General features: G+C 34.1%; 1 protein-coding gene across 4 annotated transcripts in view; it reads left to right on the forward strand.

Moving 5' to 3' along the window:
- FBXW7 (F-box and WD repeat domain containing 7, E3 ubiquitin protein ligase) overlaps positions 1-17083 on the forward strand; it is a 253699-nt gene that overhangs the window by 144575 nt on the left and 92041 nt on the right. The window contains exon 1 of one of the 4 annotated variants that reach the window (XM_006884474.1): positions 7094-7427. The exons of the other annotated variants lie outside the window; for them this stretch is intronic. Within the exon in view, the coding sequence (XP_006884536.1) occupies positions 7281-7427 (147 nt within the window). The 5' untranslated portion in view covers positions 7094-7280. Of the gene's footprint in view, positions 1-7093; positions 7428-17083 lie in introns of those variants that run through there. 4 annotated transcript variants of the gene reach the window in all.

The following is a 17083-nucleotide window of genomic DNA, read 5'->3' on the forward strand; positions in this document are numbered from 1 at the left end:
GAAAATCCTATATTTTTATTTTTTTTATTATGTCCCTACTTATTCCTTTCATCCCTCTAATACTATAGAATTTTTATAGGAGAAATAATTTTTGGAGAAAATTGTATAATCTGTTTATGGGTTTTCTTGTTTTGTTTTCTTATTGGTATTTAAACTTATTCATGAGAGTAACTAAAATGGCTTACCTCAAAATTATATTAAAGCAGTTTTTCTTATAGTTATATTTTACTTTGAGAATTTGTAGACAATTAGATTCCTTTAATTCACTTGTAATCACATGAGATTTTTGCATGACTGAAATACCTATAATTGCAATGTCATTTTTGTCATAGTTGACTTAAAGGTATCACAATATATAAATAATCACCAACTAAATTCTTGGTGAACAGCTGTATAAGATCAATTTAACAGCTGGGGTAACCCAGCACGGACTATAAGAGTTAAACTTAATTGTGAAGCAAGTTAATGTCATAGTCATTGAGAACTTCATGCTGTGCATTTCTGAAATATTTACAAAATTCAATCCAATAGTTGGATTTTTATCTCAGATATTTCTTAAACTACCTAATGAAAGAATGAAGCCAATATCATTTTACAATAAATAACCTAGATTCTTAAGCATAAATAAAATCCAAATTAGACACAGTCTAAAACAAGAATTTATAAAATTTATTCTGTATGTCATTGTTTAGTGAGTAGGAGAGAAAAAAACATGTTATATGATTGTATGGTATAAGAACCTTTTCGGTATTATAAAATCTGGATATTCCAGTTATTATTTTAAATTATCTTTTTAAGTCATAATCTGAAAAGTAAATTATACCTATAAATTTTGTTTCAGTTGAAATGTTTTTCTTTAGCTATATTCAGTAAAATTAGCTGTACTATTTACTAGAAGACCCATCAAGCTGCCCAATCTGACCCATGCCTTTGTACTGCATTCATACTGTTAAAACTGTATGCATACACTTAAAGTCACAAAGAACTTTCAGTCTTAGTAGTAAGATAACAGCCTCTTCATTCTAGAAATTTGGAATTTGGGACAAATTAAGAGACTTGTGTGAGGGCACCAGTTAGTGCTAGAGGTGAAACTACAATTTAACCAATAGTCTTTTCTTTTGAGTTTTCTTGTGTACTAATGAGTTTACTCATTAGTGATTTGATTATGAAAATGTTAGCTAATAAAATAGTTTAGTCAAACATAATTTAGTTGTAAATATGCTTGTTTGTAAATAAATTCATTAACAGGTTTTTTTTTTTTAAAAAAAAAAAACACACCTAAAACCCATCTTGTAGTTTCTGGTGTACTGTGGATTGGTTTTTAGCCCCATTATATATTACTAATTTTTTTAGAACTTAAATGATTTTTATATATTTTAAATTATTATTTGTTGCTTCTTTTCATGTAATTATTTGACAGTTTTCAGTAAAAGTTAAAAGTAAAGTACATTTCCAGCAATCAGAACCTGATTATGTAAGTTAGTTATAAACTTTTATATCTCAGCCTCATTTATGTATAGTCCTATATATTATACATACTGTTGAAGAGCCAAACCAATTTTTCTGTTTTAAGAAATACCCTTACTTCCCAAATACAGAAAATGATCAGAAAAAGACAGTTATAATGCTTTATATATCTTCTTGAATATATTGTACAAAGTACAATATAAATGCAAGTTGTAAAATAAGCACTCTGAGAATTTAAATACCTTCCAGAATTTTTTAAAGGGGTGCCATTGGGGTCTCAAATGCCATAATGAAACAACTGTGCTATAGGTATGCCAAACACCATAATGGCTGCCCATTGTGGGCTGTGTTTGGTGGAGCTCCCAGATTGATTCAGGTTTGGAAGCAGGATTGACATCCACTTTCTAAACCACATGCCTCTGGAAACTCTATGAACTTGGAATGACGATAGCTATAGAAAGGCCTTTTGTTCATAGGGTCGCTATTGATGTCATGCTCGACTCGATAGCAATCAACAACAACAACTTCAAATGTAATATTAACTTTTAGACAATATTTTTATTCATGGCTTATGCTTCTTAGGAATATTAGAACTTAATTTTAAATATAATTTTATTTTTGCTTCTAAAATTGTAATAATGAATTTTTAGAAATAATACTTAGAAGACCTGGCATTTTATTATTAAGCAAAAAGCTTAATTTCTTGATTAGTGCCTGTTTTCTTCTGTTCTTAAATCACTTTATTTAAATATATGAATAAAAATCTTTGTGACACAGTTTGGACTGCTAACAAAAAGTGGTTCAAATCCACCAACTTGTCTTAGAAAGATAAGTTTTACTCTGTACTGTAGGGTCCCCATGAATTGGAAGCCACTTAATGGCAATAGATTGGGGTTTTGGAATTTAGTATATGAATTGGTCCGATAGGAGAACAATGCTGGTATAAAAGAAAAGATAGGAAAACAATTTATCATTTATCTGGTATCAAGAATAATATGTTTTATTCCATACTGCTGAGTATAAGTATTCATGATAACACCATATTCTCTTCAAAGTTATGGATTCTGATATATTTTACTTTATTAGTAGTATTTTTTTGGCATCTGGGTTTTTTTTCTGATTTTGTAAGAATAAGTCATTTGGTCCCTTGATTTACAGAATAATGAATAACATTAAAATTTAAGTAGTATGAGCTCATAGTTTTCCTATCAGAAGTATTGAGATTTAAAAACTTAAAATTGCTCTTACGATTATTTTTGAGAGGCCTTTGACTCAGACTTTTCCAATACAACATGTCTTGATTTCTTTACCAAGGGTGTTAATTGTAGATCCAAGGAAGATGAATTCCTTGATAACTTTAGTCTTTTCTCCATCTATCATGATTCAGCCTATTGGCCATTGGTAAAGATTTTTATCTTCTTGATGTTGAGATCTTATTAATATATATTCTGTTTGAGAAGTAGTTGTTTTTGCTGTTAAACACCATCAGACCATAGAAGACTCATAACAATCCTATGAACGAAAGACCTGAATACATGTATAACTTTTATCCTTTCTCAAGGTTCATAGGGTTTCCTGAGGCAAGCCTTTTCGGAAGTGGATGCCACTCCTGCTTCCAAGCTTGTTTTAATCAGAGAGCATCACCAAACACTGTCCAGCAAGGGTAACCATTATAGCATTTGTCATATCAGTGTCACAGTGTTCAGCTTCACAACAAACCACAAGTTACCTCCGTATAGCAAGTGCACAGGCGAGTGCTACATGACCTAGAAGAATGTTTGACCAAAAACAATTAAAAACAGACCTGAGAACCTGGAGAAAGGATGAAAGTTATACAAGTGTTAAGGTCTTTCATTCATAGGGTTGCTACGAGTCGCCTACAACTTGACACCACTTAACAGCAATGACAACAACAACAGCATAGAGATCAGTTGGCCTAGTGGACAGAAAGTGATACTAAGAATCCAAAGGTGGGTGACTTTAGTCCTTGGCATATTAATAATAATAATAATAATAATGAATAGACGCTTTTGAGTTGTATTGGAGAAGAGTACTGAATATCCCATGGACTGTCACAAAAACAAGCAAATATGTCTTAGAGAAAGTACAGGTAGGGTACGTCCAAGGGGTAAGGATAGTGAAACTTTGTCTTACGTATTTGGGCATGTTTTAGGGGTCTAGCCCTTGGAAGAAGCCATCATGCTTAGAAAGGTGGAGGATCAGTGAAAGAGAGAAATGCAGCTAGATGGGTTGACACAGTGGCTGCTGTCACAATGGGTTCAAGTGTATCAGAGATGATAAAGATGTTACAGGATAGGGCAGGGCACCGATCTTCTGTTCATAGGGTTGCTATGCATAGTAATCTGCCTGATGGTACCTAATAATAATAATTGCAACTAGCAAGATTGAGCACTTATTATATATGAGATATTTTCCTCTATGTTTCACATATACTAATTCACTATAGCACAGAGGATTAATTTCTTAATTTCAGAGTCACAATAATAATGAATCATAGAGCCAGGATTTAGACTAAGGCAGTTTGGCTCCAGAATCCTTGTTCATGCTAACACTACTTTATTTTGTGGTATCTTAAAGGGAACAATAAATAAGGCAGACCTAGGAAGAATCAGTGCCATTAAATTGTGGCCTTGGCTAAGAATATTGACTATACCATGGACTGCCAAAAGTACAAACAAATCTATCTTGGAAGAAGTTCAGCCAGAGTGTTCCTTAGAAGCAAAAATAGTAAGACTTTCTCACATACTCTGGACAGTTATTTGGAGTGTTCAGTCTTTGGAAAAGAATATCATGCTTGGAAAATTAGAGGGTCAGGAAGAAGTGGTAAACTCATAATGATATTGATTGATGCACTAATTGCAATATTGGGTTAAGCACAGCCAATATTGGGTTAACCACATCTTTGTAAAAAAGATACAGAATCATGCAAGGTTCCTTTATACATAGGATCACTGTGAGTCAGAGACAACTCAGTGACCCTAAATAATAAAAAGAGTTAATTTATTCAGAGCAATACCTTTTTGAAGAGGTTATGGTTTAGGGCATCTTAAATATATAAGATGTAGAATTAAGCCCAAGACCTTATTTTCCTTGAATATGTCTAACTAGTTGCATTTTAAAACAATTGAAATTCTCCTGCGCATTGTCTACATTAGAGATATTTCTTTGAAAATAACTGCTTAATTCCTCCAAGAAGGTAAACTTGATGATGCATATATTTGTAAATTTATATTGACTATGCTCAGTCACTAATGTTTTCTTTTTGCAAAAGTATATTGTACTAGATACATAATACAGTCTCATCTTTATGCAATACTATACAGTGTCCAGTTGAGGGCAGCTGTTTACTGATAGAAAAATGAGTTAACTTGGTATCTAATGTAAAACACAACCACTGATATACGAGCAGCCTTGATTTGTACTCCTGTTCCCCCCCATTATTGTAGTAATCTCTTGAAAGGGGGGGGAGAAAAATCTTTCATTACTGCATAATAACCTTTTTCCTCTTCTAAATTGGAGACTCAGAATAGTAGTGATTTTAATTTTAATTTTTCCGTTTCCATTGAAATTTGTCTTTCTTACTGAAAAGTAACTTACTTTTCTAAAGTTCTCCTTAAACTTGTATTTTTAATTAATGTAGGAACAGATTCAGAGATTAGCGATCTTAACTTTGAAGTATCTTTGTGTAAATGCATGTGACTATAAAGTTATTTGAGGACTTTTATTAATAAAAGTTAAAAGATTACAATTTTCAGTATGCTGTATTTACTAACCACTAGACTAAGGTAAATTCAGAGCTTATATGTTTGCAGAGTGAATATACAAAATTTATAGAATATGATATACACATCTGATTTTCCATATTGAAATAAGACACAGTTTAAATTGCATTTCCTATGTAGATCAGAGAATGGAATATCGAAAGGCTAATTGATAAGTTATATCACTGAAATGATCATATTTGAGAACTACTTCAACACAAAGGAATTATTTACCGGAAGAGAAAGACTGAAGACTGTATTTTTTTAAAAAAAGTTTTCTTTTTTAAAGCTCAATCTTAAGTTAAAAATGAAATATGCATTAGTGGAGAAGAGACCTTAGCCATTGTACAATCAGGACTCCATAACAACAGCCTCACCAGACTCCTCAACACCTCAGAGAATTACTGTCATTACACTCATTTTATGGAAACTCACTCACAGGTTGCCGGTGTTCTTTCACTATTTCTTTTCTCTCCTGTTCTTTTAGGCCTCAATCTCTGTTGGGTTTTGTAGTTTTATTCTCAGTTATTTCATTATGTATAAAAAATGTCACCTTTTATCCAGTAATTTAGAGTTTTAAAGACTATATTTAAATTGTGGTGCTGAAGAATAGTCCTTTTAAAGAAAGTAGCATCAAGAGAAGACTGTCATTATTTCTTGTATTGGATTACTTTTGTAGTAGCCCACTTGTATTCAGTCAGACAGGTCTTTCCAAAATGAAGAAAACAAAACCTCAAATTACCCATTTCTGATATTGTCCATACTAATTATTCCTCTGTTACATTCTGACTTTTCATTGTAGAAGTTAAAAATATATGCTGTTGGAAAGACAGATAAAGAAAATGACTTGGCTTTGGAAGAAAAAATTAGAATGGGAAGAGAACTAGTTCACTGAATATTATGAACAAATGGTTCTGTATTGACAGTCTCACACTATACTGTTCTTTTCATAATAGTCTAGTTTGTGCATATGAATGTAAAATGTAGTCTAAAGATAAATTAATACTGACAAAAGCAACACATTTAGGAAAGTCATTTGAATATAATGCTGAAAAGATTAGTTTGAGGAGGCTCTTATCTCCTAACCACCTTGGGTACTAAGAAACCTTTGGATACGCTTGAAGAGTGGACCATACACCACGTTATGTCAGGGCCTTTAAGGTAGTCTGCCTGGTAAAAACTACACACTAAGATTTTACAATACTCTGGCATGTTTTTATCCATTTTACTAGAACATCTCATTACTGTTTATATTTGTAAATAAATACTTGTATATTTTTTGTATCTTTAATCAGTCATATGACTGTTACACTTTCAAACATAATATTTATACAGAGAATAAAAACTTAAGCTTAATGTGAAGCGTCAATAGTAATTAGCATATATTTAATATAGTGGCTCATATAAGATAAAATATGGGAATAGAAAGAGTGTAGTTAAAACAAACACTTGAAAATGTTTATTCTGGTTATTTTTAAGGTAGAACAAATGTATGTCTGTGCATATTTACATGCATGTATATGTGTATTTTTGAGCATTTACACTTTTAACACAGTTCAAAGCATTCCTAAAATATTAATGCTTGGATAAGAAAGGTTTAATGAGATATTAAAAAGAGTTTTAGTTTTTTTAATAAAACTTTGCATTCCCTTTCTAGAGAGCCCTTATTAGTAGTTCAAGAAGTATCAGAAGGGGCCCGACAGCACAGCCCTGCTTTAGTTGTATTCGCATTACTGACTTTGTATGGGAGGTTCACTAGCTGTTTGACTGGCAGGAGCAGACTGTTTTCACTTCAGTAGTTTATAATTCCTGGCTATTCTAGGATAGTTTGCACTTCACCAAGCCTCAGACAGGTCAGGACATTTGGTAGGAGAAGGTTGAAAGACAAAAGCAGCAGGCCTTGGGTTCTCAGATTTTTTTTAAGAAATTAAAAATTATATGTATATTTTTAAAGAGTTCAGTGGTTAGAGTTTTTAATAAATGTGCCAGTTTTATAAGTAGAGAGTATTCAACAACAAAAGAAGTTTTAAAATGTCAAAACCTGGGAAAACTACTTTAAGCCATGGCTTGGTTCCTGTTGATCTTAAAAGTGCAAAAGAGCCTCTACCTCATCAAACTGTGATGAAGATATTTAGCATTAGCATCATTGCCCAAGGCCTCCCCTTTTGTCGAAGACGGGTAAGTCTTGCACATTTGAAAACCACGAATATTTATTTAAATACTCCTGCATCTTTGAGGAAAGAAATGCATTCCTTTTTCAATTGATATTTATGACTGAACTCTAAGCACATTGTGTAGTTCATGAAAACTTCTAAATAATAGGTTTATAGCATAATATAGATCCTGTGACATAGGGCTTTACTCAGTGTACCTTTTTGTGTCTCTCACTTATTTTTTGTGAAATTATGATCTTAAAAGCTTAATATTGATAAATAGGTTTGTTTTGGAATATACTGACAAATACTAAAAATCTAAAGTTTGTGCTTTTTATTTTTTGTGAAAAACAAAAATTGGTGGTAGCCTTTTTATACGTGAAAATTACAGCATTTTAACAAACTCGTAGTTTTCTAAGATCTTTGTGTTTCTCTATTTTTTAAGCTATATTTTTTCTAAATTGTTTCTTAAATTCAAAATTAGTATAATAGGTACATTGTTAATTATATGAAATAAAAATTGCTGTTATCTGGCAATAGCATATGCTTTATGTATAAACAGTTGTGAAATAAAGTTCTGTGTAGAATTGATTTTGTGTTAATGTGTTATGATCTCTTGGTGTCAGGATATTATTCTCTGTCCTTAACAAATTTTGACTGTGTTGATGTTAATAATTTTGTTGTTGAATTTTCTGAGTTTGTTGACTTTGTAATTTTAATTTTTCACTAGAATGATGTCTTTTGGGGTATAACATGTTTATGATTCTGAATACATTACTCCACCTCTCCCCCCAATAACCTGTCTACTTGAGATTAAATATTTACTTGATTAAATATTGTACTCAGTTTGACCAACAACAGTAACATGAGATTAAATGAGTGTATATATTACAGGTTTTGTTCCACTTGTATATTTTTTTTTTTAAGTGGAACAATGTTTTACTAAATTAAATAGAATAACCTTTAATACCAGCTGTAGCTTTGGTTTTTTATTCTTTGTGATTTTTGTCATGAAAATTGTCTGTTTGTTTGTACTTAGGAAAATTTTGTAAATACTTTTTTTTAAGTTCTTTTTAGGTAGTTCCACTTCTCCCTCAAGCAAGTGGTAGCCATGTTGGAAAGTGTTTAAGTAAGGTTAAATGTAATACAATTCAAACATTAAAAATAGAAGATAAATAGATTTATCTTTTTCTTTACTGTATTTCCAGTAAGAGTAGTTTGTTTTATTTTTTAATTTTTGTCGTCTTTCACCTTGTTTGTTTCACAACTTCTGCTAAGTGAGGTCAGTGGTCAAATTTAATCATTTACACAGAGGCCACTTATAGTTTTATGTCATTATTAAATTTACTTATTATTTTATTACCTGTGAAGAAAAAGCACCATACAAAGATATTTAAACATTGAAAAAAAGAAATGTGAATGGTTTTATTTTACTTTTTTAAAAACTTAGAAGGTATCAAAAACTCAACTTCTTTACTGTTGAATATTTCTACTAAATTTAAGTATTATTTATCATCAGTTGCTTAACTATGTCATAGCGTATGTTACCTATGTTTTATCTTTTTACATGAACATTAAATTTAGAAAGCACAAGAGATAATTCTATAAGAAAAATTAATAGAGAACTTCAAGGCTTTCCCTGAGGGCTTCCTGGGGTCACTATTCATTTTGACTTTTCTGGGTTACTGTGCTGTATGATATTATAATCTTGGGTTTGTAACACAGAGTAGAATGAAATTGGAAAAGTAAAACTCACACTGAAAAAATTTTTGAGATATAGTTAAAAAGACCATATTAACACCTTCAGCTTTAGACTGCTTGTCTGCCAATAATTAACTATTGCATAACTCATTGACTCTGACTGCTAGAAATAGTAGAAGGATAGTGTAATTATATCCTTCTCCCTGCGTTACTGCAACTGGGTGATTTCAGTAACTTTTAATTTATTTATGTGTACTTTTATTATTCACTGACTTTGCCTTGCTATTATTAGTGAACATATTAGCTATTAGTGAACATTTTACACTATGTTTTTTTCTTCATCGAAGGTTTTGAAGACTTTCAATGTGATAAAGTAATTATGTTATTTTGGTCCGCATCTTATATACGTTTTATGTAAGGTATATATTTAACTTCTCTTAAGCAGTCTTACGTACACAAAACAGATTGCCATGAGTATTTAGCAGATCATTTTTTTTCCTTCAAGTATAACTTGAAAAACATTAATATATACCACCTTTCAAGTAGATAGTAAACCACTTAATGCTTATAAAGTCACGTAAGTTTAAAAATTGTGAAAAATTCTTTAAAATAGTAATCATACCTAGATATCTTGAAATTTTCTTAGGATATCTGTTTATCCCAATACTTAGTATTTTATTAGTATTGGTTTTTGTGTTGTTGTTAAGTGCCGTCAAGCCTTCATTCAAGATCCTGTATATTCAGTGTAATACAAACAACAATAAATTTAGCAGAACTTTTAATTGGGGCAAAGATTGACTTCTTTATAATTCATTTACAAATTATTTGAGCAAGCATTCCAGATCATACATATGACCAGGTATACTTATTTAAAATTCAGAATTCTCAGTTTTACACTTTGGGAGAATCTTATGTAAGAGATTTGGATTGAGACCCAAAGATATTTTTGTTGTTGTTTAAATACCATAGATAATTCTTAGTATTTTGCAGATACTAGGTAATCTAGTGGTTTTGTGGTTAAGGAGCAGCACTACTAACCCAAAGGCAGGCATTTCAAATTCATCAGCTGTTCCACTGGAGAAACATGAGTAATCTCCTCCCATACAATGTTTTGGTAGTTGTGTACTGTCGAGTTAGAACCAATTCATAGCTTACCCTCCAGCAGGTTTTCAGAGGCAGTATTGGCATGGGAGATAATTTCCCATACATCTGCCATGGAGCAGCTGGTGAATTCGAACTGCATGCTAAAAACCTGCTGGAAGATCAGCTATGAGTTGGTTTTGACACGATAACATATTAACAACAACAACAACAGGATTGCACTCTAGGGGTGTAGACTATATAGATTTACACTGCTAACTTAAAGAGGTGCTTTGCCACTCTTTTGAATCCACTGGTGGAACTAAGGAAGAAAGATGGCCAGTCTTCTCTCATGTGATTTACAGCTTTTTTTAGAGTTGAGGAGTTGGGCTGCCAGTGCAAAAGTACATGGTTCAAATTCACATCCACCAGCTACTCTATGGGAGAAAGATAAGCAATCTCCTGTGAAGTTTACTGTCTCTGCAAAGCCACTATAATCCCAGTTTTTCTGACTGGATGGTACACAACAGCAAAAAAACACAGGAGGATCAGCTGTAGTTGGTTCTTACTCCATGGCATTGCATTTGATTTTTTTATTTTTTTAAAAGATTTTTTTGTTGAGTAACTTTTTATTCTAAATTAACTGATTTGCCTTTAGGAGGAAAAAAAGTTATTTAGTCTGTACAATTATTGGTGAACAAAAGTTATTTTTCTTTAAAATGGAAACATTTAATTATAATAATGTATTTTTAAATTTTATAGATTTTAAACATCTGAAATGATACATCTTAGTGGAGTTTCATGCTTTATCTATTCTTGTTGATGTTATTATGTATGTATCATTGAGTTGGAATGGACTCAGAGCTAACCTTCCAGTAGATTTTCAGAGACTGTAAATCACAAGGGAGGCGATTGCCTGTCTTTCCCCCAAAGAATTGCTGATATATTAGAAATCCCTGCCTTGGGGTGTGCAGGTAGCAGCTTGCCTATAAAGCCACCAGAGCTCCCTTCGGCTTATCTAGGAACATACTATTTTTTCTCTCTTTCTTGTTGTTTGTTGTTATGTGCCGTCTATTTGCCTGTGACTCATAGCAATCCAATGTACAACAGCCCTAAACCCTGCTCTGTCCTGTATCAATGTCACTGTCTCCGACTCACCTACCCCAATTATATCAGTCACTGAATAAGTCCATCTCATAGAAGATTTTCCCCTCCTGTGCTGTCCCTCCACCCTCCCTTTGGTCCCTCCTTGCAACATGTCCAAAGTATGTCAGGCAAAATTTCAGAATCCTTGCCTCCAAGGAGAAGCTTCGTTTAACCCTCTCTAGGACAAACTGGTTTGTTTTCTTAGCAGTCCATGGTATATTCGGTACCAAAGCTCAAAGACATCAATTCTCCTTCTATCCTCCAAAGTCATTATTCAGCATTCTGATGCATAGCAAATGATTGCAAAGACCATGATCTAGATCAGGTACACCTTAGTCTCCAAAGTGACATCATTGCTCTTCAGTGCTTTGGAGAGGTCTGTAACAGCAGACTTTCCCATCACAACACATCTAATTTCCTGGCTGCTGATGCCAAGAGTGTTGACTGTGGAGCCAAGCAAACTGAAGCTGTTAACAATCTCAGTCTCTTTACCATCCATAATGGTGCTGCCAATTGGCCCAATGATGAGAATCTTTGTCTTCTTGATGTTGAGCCTCAATCCATATTGAAGGCTGCAGTCCCTGACCCTCTGCAGCAAGTGCTTCAGGTCCTCCACAGTTACTGTATCATAATATCTTGAAAGAAAATACTCTATCAACACTTAAAATGTTTGTTTAACTAATTTTCTTTGAGGATACTTTTTAGCATTTAAGAATTCTGATAAAATTATTCTTAAATGTTACTCTTTTGGTAAAAGATTCCAAATTAATCCAATTAATGGTTTTTGTTAATATTTTTAAGATAGCCATTACTCTGTTTTAGATTATAGGCAAATATTCTCTTTTAAAAAGTGCCTTAGATATTTCTGGGATGCATCGTATACTAATTTTATAGGAATGATATTAGCACAGCTACTCAAGAGATTGGAATAAAGCTCTGAGAAATGGCAAAGGACAGAGTAAGTAGGACAAGATCTTGTAGTACACCAAAATTAGTAAGACAGAGAAAAATTCAGTATATGATTGTAATTTCCGGTGGCTGGAGCTGGTTTGCTATATATCCTATATCAGGTTGATGTACTATATTCTATACCAGATTCTATTTCAAATATAATATTTAAAATCACATATTAAAATGAAAGGAGAAATACAATAAGGTGTTTATGTATAATTTGAGAAAGTGTTAATATCATTCATATGTGATGTTGTCATTGAGAAATACTTTAAATTAAGGTTTGGCAATTTTTTTGTTGTTTTCATTATAAGACCAGAAAATATTTTTTGGCTCCGCTTGCCACATGATCTCTGTTGCCATTATTCATCTTTGCTGTATCAGTGAAATAAAGTTTTTAAGAAAATACACCAAACCACACAGAGGTGAAGATCTTCAACAAGGTGGAAAATTGGTGAAAAAAGAAAACGACCTTTTAGAGATAGATTGACGCAGTGACTGCAGCCATGGGCTCAAGTATCTCAGAGATGAAGAGGAGGATGCCGAATAGGACAGGGTTAGGTTCTGTTGTTGCTATGAGTTGTTCTCAACTCGGTGACACTTAACAACAACAAATGCTGTTGAATTAATTCTAATTCACTGTGAACCTATAAGGCAGAGTAGAAATGCCCAGAGGGTTTCTGAGACTAATATTGATAGAACCAGAGTGACACATCTTTCTCCTATGAGCTGGAGCCACTGATATTTTTGGTCAGCAGCCAATTGCTTTATACACTGTGTCATGAGGGTGTATTGTACCATGAAAATAGCCATAAATGAATGGATGTGATTCGTAAAGTTTTCTGTTATAAAAAGGGGGTAAACAAAATTTACTTTTAAAACAAGTAATTATTGATGAGTGTATGTGTTTATGATGTAAACGATTATACATGCTAACAAATACACAAAAGCCACACACATACTTGGTATTTTTTTTATTTGCATGTAAATTTCTGAGCGTATTGAAATTTTAGGATGGTATTCCTGGCGCTATGAACTAGTGTTTTAAACTCTTCATTTTCTAATTCTTTTGTGCTTATTTCAACAAAATTTTGTCTTTCCATTGAATCACTTGAAATTGAACAAGGAACTTTTTACTATTTCCTTTGCAAACGACAGTACTAACCTGAATTAGAGGTCCTTTTCATGTTTCCCCATTTTCATGCTTTAAATAATTTAATTTGTGAAGCTACCTTTTGAGTTAGCTGTCTCTAACTTTATTAGAGATAAGAAGTAGTAGATAAGAAAACTGTAGCACTCTATGCAGTTGCAATTCTAGTTTTCTAAGTAAAATTGCTATTTAACTCAGTACTCTGATATTGTAGGTAGCAGCTGTTCCCCCTTTCTATTAAGTGACCCATATATGTTTTGTTCTTGTTTACATAACTTTTTCAAATGCTGTTTTAATAGTAGGGAACTCTTCTGACGTCTTTAGGGTGTTGTGTTGCTAACTCAAACACGACATCTCGATGGTGGTTTGAATTGACCAGAATGATGGGCAATCTGGCTCCTACCATGTGTATATTCTTTCAGTGGGTTTGCTGAAAACCCACTGGAGAATCAGCTATGAGTATGAACCAGTTCCAGCATGACAACAACAAGTTTGAGTTTTTACGCTTTAATGAAATTCTTTTTGGAAATTTAGCCTGGGAACTTAGCCATTGTTAATGTTTTTGTTTGTATGAGGAAGTATAGTTAGAATTTCGAATAAGATAGGCTCAAGTAAAAACGAAATGATATCTTCAAAAGCTAATCAATAAAACTAGGCTATGGTTTGTTTGCAGAAATCATACTGGAAAGATGACTATGGGATGGCATATATTGCCAACCAAATATGATATAGTAAACAAAAGAATTAATTAAGTATAATGGTGAATTTAGAAAGTTTCCATAAAAACAGAACTTAAGAGAACATTTTTTAAAAAACCAGCCATGACAGCAGTGCTAAAAGGTGTCCTTTGAACCAAGAACCAGCAATGAGAATTGTGAGCAGCGAGTTTGTCCAAGTGATGGTTTGTTCAATTTCTGCAACACATTTTCCTAGTAGCCAAGGAAAGCACATCTCCCTTTCCCTCATTCCAGCATCACCTGGGAAAGAACCTTCCTACACCTAAAAAGAAAAAATAATCCAAAACCACTCTAATTCTTGAAAATAAGATTATAAGACTAATATGGTGAACCAGAAAGCTCATCTGTAAACATAACCACAAAACAAAAAGCTGAAATAAATATATTAATCTCAGAAATCCTAAATAAATAGGAAGTTAAGATAATAACAAGAAAGGAGATAAATGAATGACAGGAAAACCTCAAAGATCATGCAGAAAGAAGACTTATAAGGACTTGGTAAGGACAACAGTATTAACATGTAGAGAAAAGTCCAATAACAAATTCAGCATGGAAAAAGATACAAAGAACACAATAAAAAAGGAGAACAATAAATTCACACATATCAATAATTAAATGGCATTTAAATGTTCTAGTCATGACAAAGAGTGGCAGAATGGATGAGGGAAGAGCACATTATACAATGTCTACAAGATTTATATTAGACACAAAGATAAAATAAAAATTGAAAATCAAAGCTAGAAACTATACACACACTCACAGACACACACACACACAATGAGGAGATGATACAGAATTGATGCATTTCAGCTGTGGTGCTGGAGAAGAGTGTTGAATATACCATGGACTGCTAGGAGAACTAACAGGTTCATCCTGGAAAGAGTGAAACCGTGCTGCTCTTTGGTGGCAGGGATTCTGAGGCTTCATCTGACATACTTGACATGTTATTAAACACTCAACTTTTGGCTGAATGACCAGTGATTCAGACCCATCAGAGAACTGCCAGAAGTCCAGGCTGGTTTCAGAAGGGGTTGTGGTACTAGGGATATTGTAGTTGATGTTAGATGAATCTTAGCTGAAAGCAGGAAATACCATAAGAATGTCTATCTGTGTTTCATTGACTATGCAAAGGCGTTTGACTGTGTGGATCATAACAAACTGTGGCTCACTCTGAGAAGAATTGGAGTCCCATAACACTTGATCATGATAATGCGAAACCTATACTTGGACCAAGAGGCAGTCATCAGAACAGAGCAAGGAAACACTGCATGGTTCAAAATTGGGAAGGGCGTACACCAGGGATGCATCCTATCTCCATACCTTTTCAACCTGGATGCAGAACAGATTATCGGAGAGGCTGGGCTCTGTGAGGAGAAGTGTGGCGTCAGGATTGCTGGAAGGTCTATCAACAATCTGCGTTATGCAGATGACACAACCCTGCTTGTTGAAACTGAGGAGGACCTGAAATGCTTGCTGCAGAGGGTCAACGACTGCAGCCTTCAGTATGGATTGAGGCTCTATGTCAAGAAGACAAAGATTCTCACCACTGGACCAATTGGCAGCATCAGGATGGGTGGTAAAGAGATTGGGATTGTTAACAACTTTAGTCTGCTCAGCTCCACAGTCAACACTCTTGGCACCAGCAGCCAGGCAGTCAAAAAACGTATTGCGATGGGAAAGTCTGCTGTTAGGGACCTCTCCAGGGTACTGAAGAGCAATGGTGTTACTCTGGAGACTAAGGTGTGTCTGATACAGGCTATGGTCTTTGCATCAGAGAGTTGGACAATGACTAAGGAGGATAGAAGGACAATTGATGCCTTTGAGCTGTGGTGCTGGAGAAGAGTATTGAGAATACCATGGACTGCTAGGAAAACAAACAGATTAATCTTGGAGAGGGTTAAACCAGGCTGCTCCTGGGAGGCAAGGATTCTGAGGCTTCGTCTGACATACTTTGGACATGTTGTAAGGAGAGACAGGTCCTTGGAGAAGGGACATCATGCTTGGGAGGGTGGAGGGACAGCACAGTAAGGGAAGGCCCTCTATGAGGTGAATTGATTCAGTGACTGGGGTAATCGGGATAGGTGTGTCAGAGGCAGTGCGATTGGCACAGGATAGAGCAGGGTTTAGGGCTATTGTATATAGGGTTGCTAGGAGTCGCCAGTGACTCGATGGCACATAACAACAACAATAGGCACCATAGAAGAGAGACCTAGTGGTTTACGGCCTTTGGAAACAATGTAGAGCATTTCTACTCTGCACAAATGGGATCATCATGAGTTAAATTAACTAAGTGGCAACTAATAAACCACATACCAGACCATTCTGTTCTGTCTCTACATCAAGATATAATAGCTAAAATTCCTTCAATGAAAATTACTTTTTTAAAATGCTGAAGTACTAAGAATGCTTCATATATCATGTGTAAAAACGAAACATATTACCCTGGAGACGTCTGCACTCAGGGACCTTTTTAAATTATTGAGGAGCAACAATACTAAGTTTGAGGACTAAGGTGTACCTAATTCAGGCCAAGGTCTTTTCAGTCACTTGCTATGCATCTGAGATGTACAGTGAATAAGGATGATAGATTTATTTATACCTTTGAGTTGTAGTGTTGGAAAAGAGTACTGGATATCCCATGAACTGTAAAAAGTATAAACATGTGTCCTGGTGAAGGTGCAGCTAGAGTGCTCCTTGGAGGCCAACATGATCAAGCTTTGTCTCACATTCTTTGGGACTGTTGCTAGGAAAGACTATTGCTTGTAAAGGGACATCATGCTTAGAAAGGTGGAGGGAGAACCGAAGAGAAGACCCTCAAACAGGTGGATTTTCATAGTGACTGCAGCAGTGAACTCCACTGTATCTAGAGATTGTGAGGATGCCATAGGACAGGATAGAATGCAGATCTCTTGTTCA

This window comes from Elephantulus edwardii, unplaced genomic scaffold (assembly GCF_000299155.1).
Source record: "Elephantulus edwardii isolate Elephantulus edwardi_28Jun2011 unplaced genomic scaffold, EleEdw1.0 scaffold00034, whole genome shotgun sequence".
Classification (NCBI taxonomy): domain Eukaryota; kingdom Metazoa; phylum Chordata; class Mammalia; order Macroscelidea; family Macroscelididae; genus Elephantulus; species Elephantulus edwardii.